Source organism: Dromaius novaehollandiae, chromosome 12 (genome assembly GCF_036370855.1).
Source record: "Dromaius novaehollandiae isolate bDroNov1 chromosome 12, bDroNov1.hap1, whole genome shotgun sequence".
Taxonomy (NCBI): domain Eukaryota; kingdom Metazoa; phylum Chordata; class Aves; order Casuariiformes; family Dromaiidae; genus Dromaius; species Dromaius novaehollandiae.
In genome coordinates this window covers 7,554,868-7,573,833 of record NC_088109.1, presented here as the reverse complement: position 1 = coordinate 7,573,833, position 18,966 = coordinate 7,554,868, and the positions used below count along the sequence as shown (strand labels likewise).

General features: G+C 43.8%; 1 protein-coding gene and 1 long non-coding RNA gene across 7 annotated transcripts; one reads left to right on the top strand and one right to left on the bottom strand.

The window, feature by feature from the left end:
• The first annotated feature begins 21 nt into the window (after window positions 1-21).
• On the top strand, window positions 22-2,642 carry LOC135329679 (uncharacterized). Its single transcript, XR_010391221.1, has 2 exons — window positions 22-332; window positions 731-2,642. It is a non-coding gene; the product is annotated as an uncharacterized LOC135329679 (long non-coding RNA).
• Window positions 2,643-7,137: 4,495 nt separating this feature from the next.
• On the bottom strand, window positions 7,138-17,647 carry CNBP (CCHC-type zinc finger nucleic acid binding protein). Of its 6 annotated transcripts, none has more exons than XM_064518845.1 (5): window positions 17,461-17,647; window positions 10,024-10,143; window positions 9,622-9,716; window positions 9,231-9,433; window positions 7,138-8,212 (listed from the first exon to the last, which is right to left on the bottom strand). In XM_064518845.1, exons 2-5 carry the CDS (start codon window positions 10,124-10,126, stop codon window positions 8,095-8,097), a joined length of 519 nt encoding a protein of 172 aa, XP_064374915.1. In that variant the 5' UTR covers window positions 10,127-10,143; window positions 17,461-17,647; the 3' UTR covers window positions 7,138-8,094. The 6 variants fall into 6 exon arrangements, with proteins under 6 accessions (XP_064374915.1, XP_064374917.1, XP_025955325.1 ...); XM_064518847.1 differs by having other exon boundaries at window positions 9,622-9,713; XM_026099540.2 differs by having other exon boundaries at window positions 9,231-9,429; window positions 9,621-9,716; window positions 17,461-17,644.
• Window positions 17,648-18,966: the final 1,319 nt, after the last annotated feature.

Here is an 18,966-nt window from a genome sequence, read left to right as displayed (position 1 = left end):
TGCGCACGCCGGGCAGAGGCCTCGACGCGCCTGCGTACAGGTCCCCCCGGGGCGGGCTGTAACCGCCGCGCCGCTGACCCCACTTTGCCGTTTACTCTGCTCGTTCCGGTTATTTTTCTAAATTTACCAACTCTCCCGCTAAGGCAGGAAAATGCCACCGCCTCCCCCGCCGCTCGAGCGGCGGCTCAGACTCCCGGCTTCGCCGCTACCCGCAGAAAGGAGCAAGGCGAGAAGGGAAGAGAAAGGGCGGGAGGCGGCCGGCCACCTCTGAACGGCCCGGGATTGTGTAGCTCCTCGCAGCCCTTTTCCAGAGGGTTTTCGCTTTCCCTGAGGTCGGTGGGTGTGTTCTGGCCTTGGCGCTCCTCGCGGTGCTGGGGGCAGCCATGGCGTGCGTCAGTGCACGCACACCCCCCCACACACCCACCCCCACGAAAGCGCCCTTACAGCCGCTGCAGGGGGTTCGCCCCCTCCCCGCCTCCCCCCAGCTCGCAGCCGTTGCTACCACAATACCCAGGAAGCAGGTTTCGAGAGGGGCCTTGGTGGCCCTGCACCAGGGGCGCAGGCCGTGGCCACCAGAGCCTGGCCGGATGCTCAGGGCAGCCCCTGGCCACTCAAAATAGCACCCGAGTAGGAAAGCGTATCTTTATTTAGGACTGTACCACTGGAAAAAGCATGTATTAGACTGAATCCAAGTTCACGTGCCACCTGACGGACGCTGCCTTCCCTGCAGGAGCACCCGCGCCAAGGGTTGGCAGAAGGGGGGCTGCGCAGGATGGGCCACGCCACTGCCGCACGTTGGCACAAGGGCTCCAAGGCAGCACAGCACCCATCTGCGCTGGGTGCGCGCTTCAACCCACCTCGACAAAAGAACGCACTAGCGCATTTCGGGAAACGCCAGAGGCAGCGCGAGGACAGGGCACCACTGCCAAAAGCTCTACCAGGTAAGCCTGGGGTTTCAAGCCTGAGTGTGCTTCAAAAAAATAAAAATAAAAATCGCTGAACCTAGCCAACTTCTACATAAAGTAGCTATTATGATATTGAAACCCATGGTTAATTAACATCATGCTAAGAGCAGAGCTGTGGATTTCATTCCTCACTCAAAACATCCTCTAAGAAATTACTGCAGGTAGAAACTGAAGATCAAAATTAATAATAAATGGTCAACGGGACTTAGGCACCTAATCATCACTTATGCTTTGAAAGTCTCCCTCACTCCCAGTCTAATACTCCATTTGCTCACTCCATTAGCTGCTCTTAAAATATTTTGAGAAAGCATGTTACAAAACTATTATAAACCTGTACAAAAAAAATTCAACAGCCCCACGATAAAGTTACTGTGGCACAAAAAGCATCAAAAAGTCTGATGACTACAAAAGCTACATCTGAAAGACAGGCAGTGATGCAGTGAATATACACATATGTCAATTAACCTTAAATTAGCTAGACTGCTTACCCAGCAGCAATCTAGCTACAGTATCAAATTGCTGAGAACTCCATTTTACACTTAATTCTTCTTATTTTCTTGCTGTAAAAACACAGAATTCATTGCATGCTACTTATAGTGAGGGAGCGAAACTTTTTTCAACATGCACATTATACACGCATGCAAATACAAAAATTCTACATGAAGAGAGCATGCCTTCTTTCATACCTGATCATCCGCTGTCAAACCTGAAATTCCACCTCATTTGCTGAACACTGACATACATCCAAAAGAACTCTTAAGTAGCTACTCAGATGAAACTGCTCACATGTGCCCACACGCACCGAGCTGACACAACACCCTATTCATTCAGAGAGGTAACTGTAACAGAATGCCTCCATACACCTGGAATTATAAACTTACTGCTTGCCAAATCAGTTCAGTAAAAAGCAGCATTTATTGTCAACAGACAAGTTACATCAGTGAATTTTTTCTTTATCATACTTCCTTCCAAAGATGCCAAAGTTATTCACAGGGTGGGAAAATCTGTATTCTTCTGCACCTCATCATACACCAAGCAACTGATCAAACCCATTATGTGATATGATTATATACACTGCCCTCCACCCGTCTGAAGACTGCAGATTTCCAGATTGCACATCAGTATTTCTAAAATGTATTGCCTAAGTAACACTTTCCTTTCTAAATAACTGGACTTAAAGGTATTGCTTTGTTCTCCAATAAAAACGTGTCATCAGATACAGACCTTAGGAGAATACAACTGTCATATATAGGTTTAAGTGTATTTAACAACAGATAGATAAGCTGATTTTTGCTTTGAACAGCTTAAGGGAAGCAGTACATGAAATCCAGCATTTCAGATCTCCATTAGAATATGCTGAAAGGCCTCCAAACACAATTAACTTGCCTGGCTTATGCCCCTCAAAATACTTGCAATCTAAGTAGATCATGTGTAAAATCTGCAACTCCTAGCAACAAAATTCTGTATTATACAACCAATATAAGAATTAATTTTTTTTATTCTTACATGAAACAGTAAAATTGTCTTGCTAATTTGAAATGTAAGAGTATTTGTCTTGAATACTTTGGATGTTATTCAATTTAAAACCTGGTTTTAACGGTTTCTACAGTAGTGCATATTAGCCATTTCTATGTGGTAGCATGTTAGAAATCTGCGAGATACATTAACATCATTCTACCACATGCAATTCTCTTCTTACTCACTTCAGATATGAGTGATGGGGGATACACAAGAAATCCAATGCTTATCTCCTATTCTGTTACTGCAGCAGTTTCAGTTTACAAAATAAAAAAAATTAATGAAAAGCAACAAAAATTACTTTTATACCCTTCTGCTTTGTTTCTCTGCTTATGAATGGAAATGTACCTTTTTGCAGGCATTTCACACATCACACTGAAGACCTCCTGCACACCCACAGTGTTGCAAAACATTTTAAGAAACTCTGGCACACCAGACAAAACCCTCTTTATTCATCCAACATGGTCCACAATTTTTAATGGGAACATCCATACAGATAAGTTCCCACAGCATCTGAAAGCTAGTGTGCCTTATGAACTCCAAACACCAACAGATTTTCCTATTGTCCAGACTTCTGTGGTTACTGACCAAAGCCTTCTGTGTTTTGCTCTGCATAGACTGTGTATTTCATTGTCAGTGCAACAACTCAATCAATCCCTCTACAGTTGATAAAGAAACCACAATGAATAAACCGTCACTGAAAATGGAGTTTTCCTAATGACTCCCCTACAATAAAACGTCCTTTTCCAGAAAATGCTACCCGTTCAGAGAACCCACTTTGTGAAACTTAAATATACATTGATCTTTTTGCCTTCCTGAGACATATAATCCACCAGATTTACTTAAAAAAAATATTACACTGTAGTTTGTCATGGGTTTAAGCTTTAAAATGAATTGAGAGATGTCTTGGTTTATTGAAAAAAATCTAAGAAAAAATGAAACATTAATTTTGATTTTTCAGAGTCTCCATAATTTCTAAAAGTCAGTATTTGCTCATTCATCTCAAGGTTAACTTTGAAAAAACTGACACTTTATAATGTTGATGCTGCTACTTCATGACATCTTAATTTACAAGTAGCACAGCCTTAATCCTCATCTGTTAATTCTAGCAACACGTTCAAGTGGCTACAAGGGAGCAGATGGATGCTGAGTTACAAGATAGCCCAAGCCATCCAAAATAACCGCTTTTCTCTAATCTTTGTGAGTTTATCAGCCATTAACTGCACTCCCAAAGCACAAATTAAGTCTGTCAATTAACTCAACCAAACCCCAATTCATAAACAGAAGTCTTCTCCCAACATGTACGTGCAGATCCAAACATGTGCTTTGATAGTACTCAAGTAATTGGTGGCATGTGGCTTTTCACTCAACTCCTCCTCAGGCACTGGGCCTAACATGAACATCTCATGCTAAGGCCTGGCATATGCTGGGAGCAGCACCTTTAGGCTAAAGTGAGAGCAGCACATACCCCAGACACACAAGGACAGAAGTAATGAGGTCTGCTGTCCCTGCCAGTTCCACAAAAAAGAAAATGCTTTGTAGTTTCTGGTAAGATTGAAGTTCTTTAAGATAAACTAAACCCTTTCCAGGAACTGAAATGACCAATAGGGATGATATAGCCCAAAATCCTGAGGAATCACATCCAGCAGAGGCTGGACTGCCAAGGCTCTTGTGCTTCCCTGTGTAATTATGGGAATGCCACCATCATGACAGAGAAAGGTTGCGCACTCTCACCACCTGGTAACTATTTTGCTCATACCTATTAAAATAGGTAACTATTTTGCTCATAAGCACCCAAATTAGCAAACTAGTGAATTAAGTAACTAAAGAACTAACTATAGAGAAGAGATTAACCCCTTGTTTGCTTTTTACCTAGTGAGCTTGTAGAAATGAAGTTTCTTTCAGACAGTGTGCTGTCCTGTAAATTTGAGAGATCACAATTAACCACGACAGCAGAAGACATTAGCTACACTGACAGCTGCAGAACTTAAAGCAGAAGTATTTGTAAGTATTCCAATTAGCCAGTTTACACACCAACTTCAAACTGTTCTCTAAAGAAAGATGTCTAGAAAGTTACCTTCCTTAGAATATTTTTTTCCTTTTTGAAGTTATGTAATAGTTTGTATTTCTTACCTTTGAGATGCTGTTTTCTTGTTTAAAAAAAAAAAAAAAAAAAAAAGGGGTCTTCAAGAGAACTATACTGTTCTCCAGTCACAGAAAAACAGATTAGTAAGACTAAAGCAACTAAGCACCAGAATTTTAAGAAACAGTAAGTGCAGGATCTTCATAACCATAAGTTTAAGCTCCTAAATTCTACAGGAACAGAAAAATACACTGTGAAAGTCACCAGGAGTGCAGGTCTTTAATAAAGCATTTTTTAAGACACAGGTTCAGTGGCTTAAGGTTCAGACCTTCAGGTCTTTGTAATCAGAGCTTCAACTTTTATCAGTATTTAACTAAGATGACTGTATTTGAAGGTTAAGTTAGTTCATACTAACCTGCTATTAGGTTTCAGAGCATGCTACCATTAGGCTATCTGTACTATCCCAAGACAACCAACTCACTTCTAGTGTTTTGGCAACTGAGTTTAGGAGTCAAAGTACATTCATGCTCTACATGCAGCTACGTGAAACAATAGCAAAAATTAAGAAAAAAAGTTTTTTAAAACAAAAAAAACCCCACAAACCACCACACCACCTTCAGACAAGAACCTCCTCCCTATTCCTTAGTTCCACAAGGGAAAAGGAATTGTTCTTCAGCATATAGGGTGGGCAAAAGGCATCTCACTAAAGAATCATGACAAAATTGCAGTAACACTCACCTGTCACTTCATCTCTACATCCCACAGACTGGGCAGATAGGAATATTTGGATTTCTTTTCTGCTTAGCCAAAGCAGCACATGAATACTCTCTGAAAAAATGAAGTGGTTCAGATTAAGAGCCTTCTCCTAGTTGACTGTTTCCTTCCATCTTTGCAATACTATCAAATTAAGTTCTTCCAAAGCCCACTGAATTTTTCAAGTCAGTTGCTCTCAGTCAAGTGATCTGATGACACCACACAGTGTTAAATCTCAGCTCCGAGAAATCTGAGCTAAATCTTAGCTCAGAGAGAGAGGGGAAAAAAAAAAGAAAAGGAAAAGGAAAAGGAAGGTGCTTAGTACTATGGCTCAACTTTTATTGCAGGCTTTGAACATTGAACCCCAGCCTGAAATACTCAGTTCTTTGCAAGTCACTATTTCATTATGCATTAACTCTAAATTGCTGCAACGGCCTACTGTAGAACAGTAACAATCTGATCAGAGTTCTCCTAATATAAGACAGTAACTACTACCACCACCACCACAATTTTATTGGACATACACATTTTAGTTATCAAACTTCCTGAAAGCACCTATTCAAAGATGATCAGGAAGTATGCCCACTTTTACAGTTTCACAAGCTCCCAGTCAACACTCACCACTGTGGTTTTCTGGTCTATCAACTCATGAGTTCTTGCCACCTTTCTATACTTTTCAGTGTCATTTATCTACTATAGTTGGCTGAAAACAGGTACAAAAAGTTTGTGGAAGACCACTAATTTCAGGGAAATTACTGCAAGATTGCATCACACTTAGCAGTCTTACTGAAGAAAAACAACAACAAAAAAAGCCTTAGTACTACTTTACTACTAACTAGTTGATCGGAACACAGATAAAGATGACTAGTAATAGTGCAGGTGTACTAACGTAGAACAAATTTGGCAAGTTAGCAGTCTAGTATTTTTCCTTTCCCCAAGAGCTGGGTAAATCTACACTTAGTTAGCCATACTAACATTACAGGTAACTTTGTGATGGCATACACAGCCCATGAAAAACACTTTAGGACTTGAAAGTAAGGCAATCCTTTTGCTTCTCTGAAGATAACAGGTCAAATATGACCACAGGATACAACTTCTGATCAATACAAAAATCTTTGTTCAGTTTTACCTGCCAGATCTCTTTAGAGAGATCTTGGAGATCATCACGTACTCCAGCTGAAGCTGCTGTTAGTTGCCTTTAACATCAGATGTACAAGACATTAGCAAAATTCAAATCACTACTTTCTACAACTCTGATTTGTGAAACACTGATCAGTGCTAGTATTCCTGCCCTGGTAATATTTTCTTACAAACCAAGATTTACTTCTTCAGTGGATCTGCTCACAATACACTCCGTGCTTAGGGTCAGCTCCCTTTTTATTTGTGGAATTGGAATTACTGTTTACTAACCCTTGGTCAATCAAGCTATTTAACAGGACAGAGGGAAGCTAAACACACTGCACACAGGAAGGACTTTAAATACTAGACATTTTAATGATAGTTCTTAGTGTAATGATATGTGAAGGGTGAAGTACCACTAGCAGATCACTGAACTACTCCAGATCTACTATTAGATTTGAATCATACTGTACCTTAAACAGGTACTTACTCATGTGTCTTCCTCAACAGATTCAGAGTGAAAGTGATGCTTTAACTGCAAGCAGCAGAGATGAAGCAACAAGCCCAGTGTGAGAACACACAATCCACATGAACATATGCAGAGAAGGAAAGGACTGCATAATGAATGTATTTTGGAGCTTGATGCTACAAGGTGGGAATTTAACATAAGACAGTACAAAAGAAAAGTCCAAACTAAGCTTTTACACCTCCACATACCCCTTTTTAATATGTTATTTTGCACTGTGTACATGAGAAACAAAAATAAACAAAAGGAACTTTAGCCAAACTCCCCTTCCTCCTCCAGCTTTATTGATAGTTTAAAATTACATTTTCTATGTTCTAGGACTTCAATTGCTTTTACCGTCTTACTTTAAAAACTGATTACAAGCAAATGAAACTCAGTTGTCTAAGTGATATAGTATACAAAAATAACATCTTGATTTCTGTGAAAATGCATTTATTTGCAACTCCTGAATAGCTCCAAATTGTATATGCTATGAGCACTGATGTCTGGGTTTCAGATTTAGTTTGAAATATTTATTCAAAAGCTTCCCATTACGTTCTGTATCTCCAACATGAACATTCATTGACTGAATTACTGTTACTTTTAAGTTTATTCCTGATTTCTCTCTCTCTCTCTCTCTCATGGCCATTAACAGGCATGTGCATCTTGTTTTATTTACTCCCACTCAGCTATATGCTCTAGGTAGGGCCTGATACAGATATTACTTGGTGTTAACAGCTACTGAGGTCAGACAATCCAAGGCCATTGTAATAAAATTAAAGTTATGAGGAAGTTTAGACACTTCCAGGATTTCTTTCCTCCTGCATAGGATCACTTCCATGTAACCCAAAGAGGGTTTTGCTGGTCTGACTCAACTCTTCCCACTCATCAATCCCTATTCACCAGTGGCACGGAAAGGGGGTTCTTTAACAAAGCATTATACATAACACCTCTACCAAACTAAACATAAACATTTTTGTAGTTAAATGCAGAAAGTTGATTTTTCCACCCCTTTCCTCCTTTTACACGGCAAGTAAAGCTCACTGGCCTGGGAGTAGCCTCTATCTGCCAACCTTTGGCCAGTGAAGAGGATTCAGAGAAAAATAATACAACCATCAATCAGAAAAAGGAGGGGCGACAAAGGAAAATAATTAGGCTGTAGCTTCAATTGTGCATTCCCGTGCAAGGTGCCCTGACTCGCCGCAGCGATAGCAGTTGACTTCACTGGTCTTGCTGCAGTTGATGGCTACATGGCCAGTTTCACCACACCTGGAAAAACAAGTGATTTTAGTCAAGACATTGAAGAAAAAAAGAGAAAAGAGAAAAGACTTACTCAGAAAAGCCATTCTATTCTGCCAAATGCATCCACCTAAAATTCATGCAACACCGTTTGTTTTCAAGGCTTCTGCTTCAGTATTTCAGAATCCTTTGACACTAGTCCCTCTCTCTACCAGGGCTAGGAGCAGTTTCCCAACTGATCAACTCAAATTAAACACTATACATGCCAAAGCCACCTTAAGTCAAGTATGGAAATTTACTTTGTGTAAGGTTCTGGCTGCCCGCCCCAATGCTTCTCCTGTCTGCAGTTTAGTCTAGTTTTAAGAACAGCTGTTTTGAACCCAAATGCACTATTTTCTTTTTCCCCTCCTCCAAGAAGGAAAACTTGGAGGGAAAAAACCTGTCCTGAGGAACACACTATGGTTAGTATGAGCTTGTGTTCAAAAATGGGACAGCATTTTGAAGATTGCTTTTTCAAGCTGATTTAACATCCTTCTCTCTGCAGTGCCTGTAACTAGAGGCTCCATGTATATTCCTATACAGACAGGTCTACGTATATTCCCGCTGCAGCTGGCTATGCTAGTCATCTGTTTTTTTACAGCTGGAATTTGTTAATTCCAGTTTAAGACACTGGGTATCCAACTCTTGTTTAAGTTTGTGCTTCAGTCAAATACTTGGGCTTACCTTCTGCAAAAAAGAAACAACAACAAAAAAGACTGCATTTCCCAGTGTAATTTAAATGATCTAATACCAGTTTTGTTTTGGTCGTCCATTCTATGCATTTAATTGAATCTATTACTTGACTTTGCTAACAAGTTATTCGCATTTTCTTTCTGAAGAAGAAATAACAGTCTGAAGAAACACAAGCAAGAAAAAAAAAAACCACACACAAAACTCAAACCACCTCACACACGCAAAGTTGAAGCTTCATTTCCTAGCTGGAATTAGACACAGAACACATCTGTCACTGAGGGTACATTCCACACTTGCATCTTTCATCAGTTCTTACCTATAGCATTTCACTTTGGTGCAGTCTTTTTGAATGTGTCCAAATTCTCCACAAGAATAGCACTTCTGCTCATCTGCGTGGTCACAGTCACGAGCCAGATGGCCAGGTTTGCCACAGTTGTAGCAGCACTGCTCTCTCTCCCTCTTCGGTTCCTTGCAGTCCTTCGCAATATGGCCACCTCTACCGCAGTTATAGCAGGCTTCCACAATAAGAAAAACATACCAAACAAGACTATAAAACCTTGGTAGACTGAAATGTAGCATGATTCTAATGGAAAGCAATATTTAGTGTTTGTTTTCAGTGAATTATGATCAGTGTACTATAGCCCTCCCCACAACCACAGAGCTCTGTCCATGCAATTGAAGAGATGTAAAATTTAATGATACTTACCATCCTCCTGAAGATCACAGTCCTTGGCAAGATGGCCAGACTCACCACAGCGGTAACAGATGTCAGGGAGAGATGAAGACATGAACTGGAAGCCTGCTTGAAGTGGGTAACAGGAGAAAGAAAAGACTTAGGGATCAAGATAAGAATTAAGACACTGCCAACTGAACTTACAAATCAGGCTGTCCCTCAGCAGTCCTTGGAACTGCAGAAGAATAGCAAGTTCCTCATAATGAAGTAGGAATTATAAAATTTAGTACCACTGTACTGCACTGTGCTGTAGGCAAATTCTAACTTCTTTAACTGACTCAACTCTAACACAAGCTCTTTTGGACACTGTTCAGGACAGTCAGCTAGAATGAGATCTTACTGTACAAGTAAACAGAAAATCATAGAAATCAATTACCTCTGCCACGGCTTCTCATCCCACGACCACGGCCAATTCCAGTAGGGCACTCCCGAGCCCAGTGGCCAGTACGTCCACACTTGAAGCACTCATTGCTGCTCATTGCTGCAGATTATTTCCCTGGAAGGGGGGAAGACATGTTTAGAACAGCTTTTTCTCCCAAAGGCCATAATAAGATAAGAGATGTGGAGGTTTTCCTACCCTCCTGACAGAGGCAACTAAAATAGCTTCCAGCTCTCTCAGACTTGTTTGTACAATTTATCATCTGTTACCTGGCATGACTGTTAAAGCTGGAGTAGGAGACAAAAGTGTATCTCTGCTTTGCTCACAGTAAGGGTAGCTTCTAACAGCCAAAGAAACAGTACATTTGACTTTTCCTCTAATCAGTTCTTGTAGTCAGTCTCTACAAAGAGATTTCTTCCAGGTAGTCTAAAGTTACTTTAAGTGTCTATCTGGCTGCTACTATATTTATTGACTAATCAAGCTACATTCTAGATACTCATTGTAAGAATAGCCAATATTACAGCTAAGGCCTTAAAAAATGAGTTCAGTTCTTTTATGACCTAAACCAGCAGTTAGGAGTTGTTGTTTCTCAGAGTTTTTCAACTTCAAAATATTAACCTGCAGTCCAGGATGCAAACTTCACTCCTACATTTACATGAAGGAAAGTGTTTTAAGACATTTGGCATCCCTAGAAGATATCAGACAGTTGCCAGACATCTAAAAGGCTAACTTGGAAAACATTTTTAGAATGCTAGGGAAACATCAGATAGGCATGCCTACAAGAGACAGTATAAACAGCTTCTTTTGCCCATATTGGGGAATAGAGGTATGAGCAGGAAAGTCAGCCTGCCACAGGCCACCGATTCAGTGGTTAGGACAGGGCAGATTAAACAGGCTGTGATCGCAGTACCACAAGTCCTCTAAGCTGTAAAAATAATTATGCAAAACTTCTAGAACTAGAAATACAACAACAGGGAAGTTAAAGTAGACTCCAATTTCCATGGTTAAGCTTGCTTGAAGACCAGTTTAAAATGCACTAGTTTAAAAGTTATGCATATCAAGCTTTGCTTTGACAGAGCCTCCTTAAACACTCTACACATGCCTTCTCCCCATTCATTCTTAACCCATCAGCAGTAGAGCAGCATGATATATCAAGACCAGAGAAGTCGCAGCAAAATCATTACTTGGCATGTTTTGTCAGCTTACCTGATCCCCATCAGGGGATTAAACCTCCTGTAACACTGCATTTTATTCACGTTACAGAGTTCTTTCAAGCAGCCTAGTAGCAAAGTAGTATATGTTCCCACAGGGATACTTTCAAATAAAGGCCCAAAGCTTGGTGTATTTACAGCAGAACTAGCAGTCTATTGAAAAACTAATGTTGTCCAACATCCTGAACTACTGGGAGCATGTATGAGTAGTGTCTTGAAGGCAGTCAACCCAGAAACAGTAAGAGCATATAACCTCAAGGAGGAATCAGAATTAGCACCCTGACATTAGACTTTAATTAAACCATGTATAGCTTAAACACAAATTTTTACTCAGAGCTCTTTTTAAAGTACTCAAAGGTTGAGAAAATTACTGTGATAGCTTTCTGGGCACTCCTCCCTCAAAACAGATCTCCCCTCCTTAATCATCTTCCACACAGGAGTGACCATCCGTCCTTCCAATCGTGAGAATTTAAAGCACTAGAAAGAAACTTTAGTATGCTACTTCTGTAATCCCACATCTAGCTTCCAGCTCAACCAGGTCATCATCTGGTATTTGCTTTTAAAAAATGAAGTTTTGCAATGGAAAGGTGTCAGGAGACCTTAAATAAATGTTCACAAGAGCAGAAAACTGGCTATCTGAGCACTTAGAGATAATACGAATACTCGTATTTCATACATATCCCAGTCTTCTCACATCCTATGAGGTATTTATTACTTCATCTCAATGTTCAGGATTTCAGAGCATCTTATTAGGACACCCAGAGGTAAAGGAAGAACTGCCTACTATGATGGCAGCAGCTGGCACTCAATGTGCTATTGTTTATATCCATTTTTGTAGCTATGAAATTAACACTACAGAACAGCAACAACACAGGCAAAACCAACTGCAAGAGCTGAGCACCACAGCAGTTGATACTACTGTTAATTTCAGGAGAGACAAGATAGCTTGGTGTAATTTATAGAGAACCTATATATTCCTCACCCAACTCTAAACTCTTCAAAAGTCTTCACACTAAAACATTATAGAACACTGACATAAAACCTATTAAAAAAAGAATAGCTAGATCAACAGCTGTAATAGAATTGCAGCATTTACAGATGAAGTTAACAGCTAACAGACTTCTATCCAAAGCATCCAGTTGGGACTACAACGTGAAGTGACAAGATCAAGTATCCAGACAGTTAACCTTATCAAGAACCTAACAAGACCAGTTCAGTTAACACATGGTTGAAGACAGTGTTTATTAAGTGATCTAGACCTCCTTTAAACATACATTAGAGAAGTTTTTGTACTAAGATCAGTCTATCAGCCTACGCAGCAAGTCAGGATCAGGATCCACGTAATGAACAAAAGCTCACTCACTGCTTCAAAGGAATCTAGAGTTTTGCATCTAAATCAAAGTTGTCTCCTTTTTAACTGCTCCCTCAAGGGAAAAACTGAAGTTTGTTTTCCTCTGATAAATAGCAAGTAGGCAGAGTAAGATGAGGCAGACTGAGTAAGAAACCCAGGAATAAGCAAACTGCCACTTGTCTCCACACAACTATCCCTCAAGATTAATCAAGAGATTCCTTTAAAGACATTAGCTTCAAAGGCCTCTTTTTTTCCCCCAGCCTCTCTCACTGAGATCTTTGGATTATGGCTGCCAAAAAAGTACGATTACTGAGCATGCTGCTCTATCTTCAGATGCTTTAGATGTGCGCAACTGAACAGCCTGCCTGGCAGTTCTCTTCACCCGTATTTTAATGTTTAGTGTCTGCCGTCTTCCTGGAGAGGACCTGAAATTGAATTCAAGTTTACCATCTAGAGGTGGATGCAGCTGAAGCTAGTCTCACTTGCCCCACATTCCAAAGAGCTTTACAAGGACAAAGTTCATCACTGACATAAGCACTGCGTGCCTCCTCCGCCGTCACCTCCCCTCCCCGGCCCAAAAAAAGAGAACATAGTTTTCAGATATAACCTATGTTCACTTTCAAGGAGCTAAATGCAGGAGATGCTCGTTCAAAACATGAGTCCTTGAACAGACAGATACCTTCAAAACAGTATGGACATCATTTTCATTTTTTCAGTTATTTCAAGTGAACAATGAATAGAGTTAAAAGAACACCCAAGTTCAAACCCTCCCCTATTAGTCAATACTTCTCCATTTTGCCACAACAGACAAGTTTTCAGCAATTCCTTTTACTTTTATCTACCAAGGCCACCTCAGTAAGCTTTCTGGAGGAAAGCCACTTGTTTAGATTTTCTTGGAAAGCCTTCAACTTGCAGACAAGTTTATCAAAGCTTTTTGAAATCAGAATGTGTTAAACAAAGCAGTCCCCCCTCCATGTCCCAGAACTGGATTTTTACCTCACCAGAACCCAGACAGGAAAAATAGTAATATAAAAAATACTAAGGCCTGATCTATTGTGTTTCAGCCAGGTCAAATTCTGCAAGATGCAGAGTCACTGTCATACAGACCAGATTCCAAAACTCTGGAAGAAAAAAGAATCTAATCCTCCCAAGCTTTCCCTTCTGCTAAGGGAAGAAGGTCGCTATTTACCAGGACCCCTTATACAGAGCTCCTTAACTGTGGTATGAAGCTGAAATAGATTCACCTTGCAGCTAGCCACTGAATCATATTAACAAGGAATTTTAGACTTTGTTCTGCATGACAACCCTACTATTTTCATGGGTTGAGAGCAGTTCACAGATCCAAGTGTCAGGTGCCACTGTAGTAGTTTCTTACGTTAGATTTGAGGATTTTCAAAGTTCAATTCCAGTATCAAACTTCAAAGTACTAAGATCATGTCTTCTGGCAACTTTACGGTTAACAGTTTTTTTTTTTTTTTAATTGATCTTAACTGATTTTTTTAAACTATCCCTAGTCTTCACACAGAGATCCAGAAATATCTGTTTTAGAAGGCTATTTAGACCAAATGATAACAAAAACTACAATAAAATTCTCTTGCAGTACTCCTTTGTTTTATGGCTTTTACTCTAGAGGAAAAAAGCTTGCTTTAACAGACAAAAGCACAGCTCAGGCTTAACTTGGGTTCCTCATAAGAGCAAGGAAGTTGAACTCCACCAATTATGCTCCGAAGTTTGGAGTTTCAAAGAGAAGAAAAACAGGTTCCTAGCAATTTTCAAGTGCCAAGCACTTGCTCCAGTTGTCTGAAAGACATCTGGCTCTAACCCTCAAGCCCACAAATTAACTAACCTGTTTTGAAGTTCAGAATAAATTCTAGCAACCTGGATCAATGCAACAGGTGGCAGAAGTTCTTTTAACATTACTTTTTATCATGTGGAAAAAGAGCCCAGAAGCTCTTTAATATTGCCTAATACAGGCAGCAATAAGTATTTCTGCCAGAAACTGAGTTGGTTCACATTACGATAATAAAATTTTTATATAAGTGAAACTACTAGGGAGGAAAGATCAGGACCATGTAACTAAGATCTCCTACTCTAAACATAAGTTCTGCTCTGCCTATTTTAGGCTAATTTAGGGGATCCTCCTCACAGAGTTGATTTTAGATCCATCTACTGAAAACTGCCAGTTAACATCATCCTTCATGCATCTGAAGTCATAGTTTTAAAATACGGAAGTGGAAAGTCATGAACACTATCAAGATCACAACTCTGAATATAAGAGGTCTCTTCATGGTTTTCTCTGTACAAGCACTGTTTATAGCAGGGACAACTTGAAACATGAAGTAAAATACTCCTAACTGAACAGCTTAGTGAGCAATGGAAAATTGCTGCAAGGACAGATGACACTTACTCACTCAGACATTCCTCTCAATACTAGTAGTTCCTTAGTATTCAACTGCTTGCTAACAGTAAAAGCCCTATAACACGAGCAGTTATCTTCATTGTACTTACCAGGTGGTTCCTTTGATCTACAAGAGTCACTTCCATTTAATATTAACAGGACTTTCCTCCTTTAACCAAAAGGACAGACTAGACTGAAACCACTGCCAAAAAACGTACTTGTTAGAAATGTCTTTGGCAAGTCAGAGAAGAAGGAAAAAAAAAAACAGAGAGAGAGAGAGAGAGAGAGAGAGAGAGAGATGGAAATCAGCACTTTCTGTACAGGTTGTTGGCCAACCTAAAATACCATACCTAAATATGACAAGTCAGTCTAGAGCCAGCCTGAACATGGCAAAAGTCAGTAGGTAATAGGCTTTGTTTTCCTAAAAGTTACTCAAATGGAAAAGCAAAAAGGACTAACAAAAATGCTAGCATTTACAGTTTCAGAGCAGCAGTCAAAATAGTCAGGACATATAATGTGAATGCTGCCAAAACTACGGAGTATTCAATGAGTTGAATTTCTATACTTGTAACCTGTAAACATGATACAGAAATAGATTCTTAAGTTAGTGATGATCTTGTTTTCAGTTTTTGTCCTTACTAGAAAGGATATAAAATTAAGTACTTTAACCACCAAGTAATACCGTTCCAGTTCCAAAAAGAACTAGCTTGTCGCTTCAAAACCTGCAGAAGTTGAAAGCCAAGTTCTAAACTCCCCTTCAGGTCCCTTCAATACATTACATAGGCAAGCTGGATCTCCTGATCCAAGAATGTTAACATTAACTCAAAATAAGAAGCAACAGTAACCACATGAAGAACTTGGACCCTTATTAAAAGGCCAGTAGCCAAGCCAAAAGAAGACATCAAGACTGAGATACTTTACATACTAATGATCCTGGTATAGACTTGCTGACTAGAAATCAGAAACAGAGAAAAAGTAATCAAAAAGTGGTTCTGTATCTCTTTCTGCCCATTTATACTTGTTACATACAGGGTGAGAGAAATTGTAGTATACCTACTGAGTATACACATTCCAATCTCCCCCTTTTGTTTTATAGTTATCTGGACAAAGTTTTAAACTTAGACAAGCAAACAACATCGGCACACATACAAACTCTTTAACATTGAAGCCGGTCTAGAGGCTAACAGTTAGTTGGAAAAAAGACAGGCTAAGTCTGTAAATCTCAAGGTTTTTGTGCAGCCTTAGTGAACTCATTTAATCTCTTCATTTTGAAGACAGCAACAGGATTACTTCTCTAGGCCAGTTTGGAGCAAAGAATAAAACATTGAGTAGGCAACTCTAAACTCTGTGGCAAGAGGATCCAAATAATGCTGAAATGAAAATAAAACCTGCTGTTAAGTTTAATAATTCCTCATGACAGTTCTAGATACTAGGTAACAGTGGTTACTTCGGAACTATATCTGACAGGAACTTAAATAAAAGGCTGCTCCACTAGTTCATCATCTGCAGATGTCACGGACTAATTTTCCTATCCATTTATAGGTCACATTTGGATTTGGAGCAGGCCACCATCCATGCCTGTGGTCGGAGACAAATAGTTGCAACACCTCGACCCTCTTGTCTCCGGCAGAGGCTAACACGTGGGGGAGCCACGTGGTGCGCTCAGGCCAAGGCCCCGCAGTTACCGTTCCGCCAGTCTCCCCACTCAGTCACAGCAGAGGTGATAGTTTAGAACAGATTTTAAAGCACTTGTTAAAAGAAAAGAAACAATTTTACTTCAGCCACCTCCCACCCAGCCCCAGGCCTCCCAAGAGCCTTCTCTTCCTCAAAGTTGCTACAGCCACCCACCCATAGGGAAGTTAGTTACACAACCCAACCCGAGTATTAAGGCTCGGCCAGGCAGTTTCCCCCGCCCCACACCGTCAAACTGACCACGCGAGGCGTTAGCCTCGGCTACCCCACCGCTCTCCACCGCCGGCGCTACAGGCCCAGCGAGTGGGACACGTCGCCGCCGCCGTCCAACAGGCCGGGTGCTGCCGCCGTCCCCGCGCGCTCGGCAAGCAAGGAGACGGCTCCCGGCTGCGCCCGGCGGGTCAGCGCGGGCTGCCCGAGCGGAGCGGGCTGCCTCACCCCCCCCCACCCCCCCGTCCCGGCCCTCCCTTCCCCCCGGGCAGCGCGGGCCCCTCAACGCCTCCCGGAACCCGCCAGGGCCTGACTCAGCCGCCGCCCGGCCTCGGGGGGGCCCGCGGCGCCCCCCTCTGCCCCGGCGCTCCCCCATCCACCCCTCTTCCCCTCCCCGCCCCCCCGATCCCGGGCCAGGCAGGCGCGGCCCGGCCAGCGCCACTTTCCCGCGCACTAGGCCGGAGTGCGCCAGCGCCATCATCCCTTCGCGCTCTGCCTCCCCCCGCGACTCTCGGCTCCAGGCTGCCGGCGCCAGCAGCCCCCCTCGGCCCTGCGGCCGGCCGGGCAATTACCTGCAGACTTCCGACCCAACCGCCGGAGTAGCGCGCCCTGAGGACGGTAGGCCCCACTCGCTGCCCGGCTCCGCCGCCTGCTCTCGGGTCCCTTCTGGCTGCGCCACACGCGGTTTGCACACGGCCCCGCGCGCTCTCCCCCCTCCGATCACCCCGCCCCTCCCTACTACTCTGCGCACGGCTCACTAGTGTCCACGGCGCAGCCAATGGGCGCAAACCGCTTCCCCGGGTGGCCAATCGCCGTTGCAGGCGGGGGCACCCAATCATCGCCGCCGAAAGGTGGGAGGAGCCCGCCTACCCCGCTCGCCTCCGTGCCTGCGCGGGGGGCGGGCGGCGCGAGGGGCCGCGGCGGCGGTTAGGCGCGCGCTCCGCTGGGGGGAGGGAGCCTATTCCCTGGGCGCCGCAGAATAGAGCGGCCGCTGTCAGGCTCTGCGGCACCTCCCTGCCCTTCGCGCTGTGACTCACCACCTAAGCAGCTCCGGCTTCCTCCCCTTCCCCCCCGCCGCACGCCGCTCCAGCGAGAGGCGCAGTCAGCGCACGGCGCTCCGTCGTCCTGCTGACGCCTCACGCCGGAGGCGACGCCCGGCTGCCCCGGTGATGCAGCAGAAAAGGGGCTGACAGCACCGCCGCGCTCCGAAGCGGCGGGGGGGGAGGGGGCGCTCTCCCTCCCGCCCCCCTCAGCTGCTCTGCAGCTCCATTTAAAATCCCGCGGCGGATAAGGCCCAAAGGACGGTTATTGTTCGGGACTTGCCGCCTCGGGACAGCAGCCCGGCCCCACGAAAAGCCAAACGCAGGCCCCCTGCCTCTACCGGCTAATCGGCGGGAGCTGCCTGGCCGCCTCTCCCCCTTCCTCACTCCGGCTTCTGCGCAGCTTCCTCCGCGTTAGCGCGGGCGCTGCGCTGGTCCCCGTTCTGCCGCCCCGCCTCGCTCCCCGCGCTGCGCTGGTCCCCGTTCTGCCGCCCCGCCTCGCTCCCCGCGCTGCAAGGGGCCCCCGCGGCCGCCTCGCGCTGCCCTTCAGTAACCTCGCTTCTCCCCGCAGCAGCCTTCCGCACCCAGCTACTGCGCTGCCTCTCCGGCCTCTCCCCTGCAACCCCGTGGCGGACTCTGCCTGCGGTACTCGGGTAGCCTGCGTCAGGCTGCAGCTCCCGGCACGGCCCAGGCGCCTTACTGCCTCGGCGCCCCGGCCGCCCTGCGAGGAAGGTGCGGTCGGGGAGCGCGGGAAGCCCCTCGCGCCCGGCAGGGGCCGGGCCGAGCCGGGGCGGCCCCGCGCCGCCGCCGCGCTGCCCCGCCTCGCGGGCAGGAGCCTCCGCGCCGCTCGCCAACCGCCCGGGGAGCGGCAGCCATCTTGACAGCAGGCAGCTTGGCTTTCGTCCTCTGGGCGGCACTAGGAAATGGTGGACGGCGCGGCGGCTGCTCGCAGTTACAAAACTTTAAAACACCGTCACGTTTTACGAGGCTCGTATAACTTCACCGGTGCTGTTGAGGGCACCAGTTAAGAACGGCCCC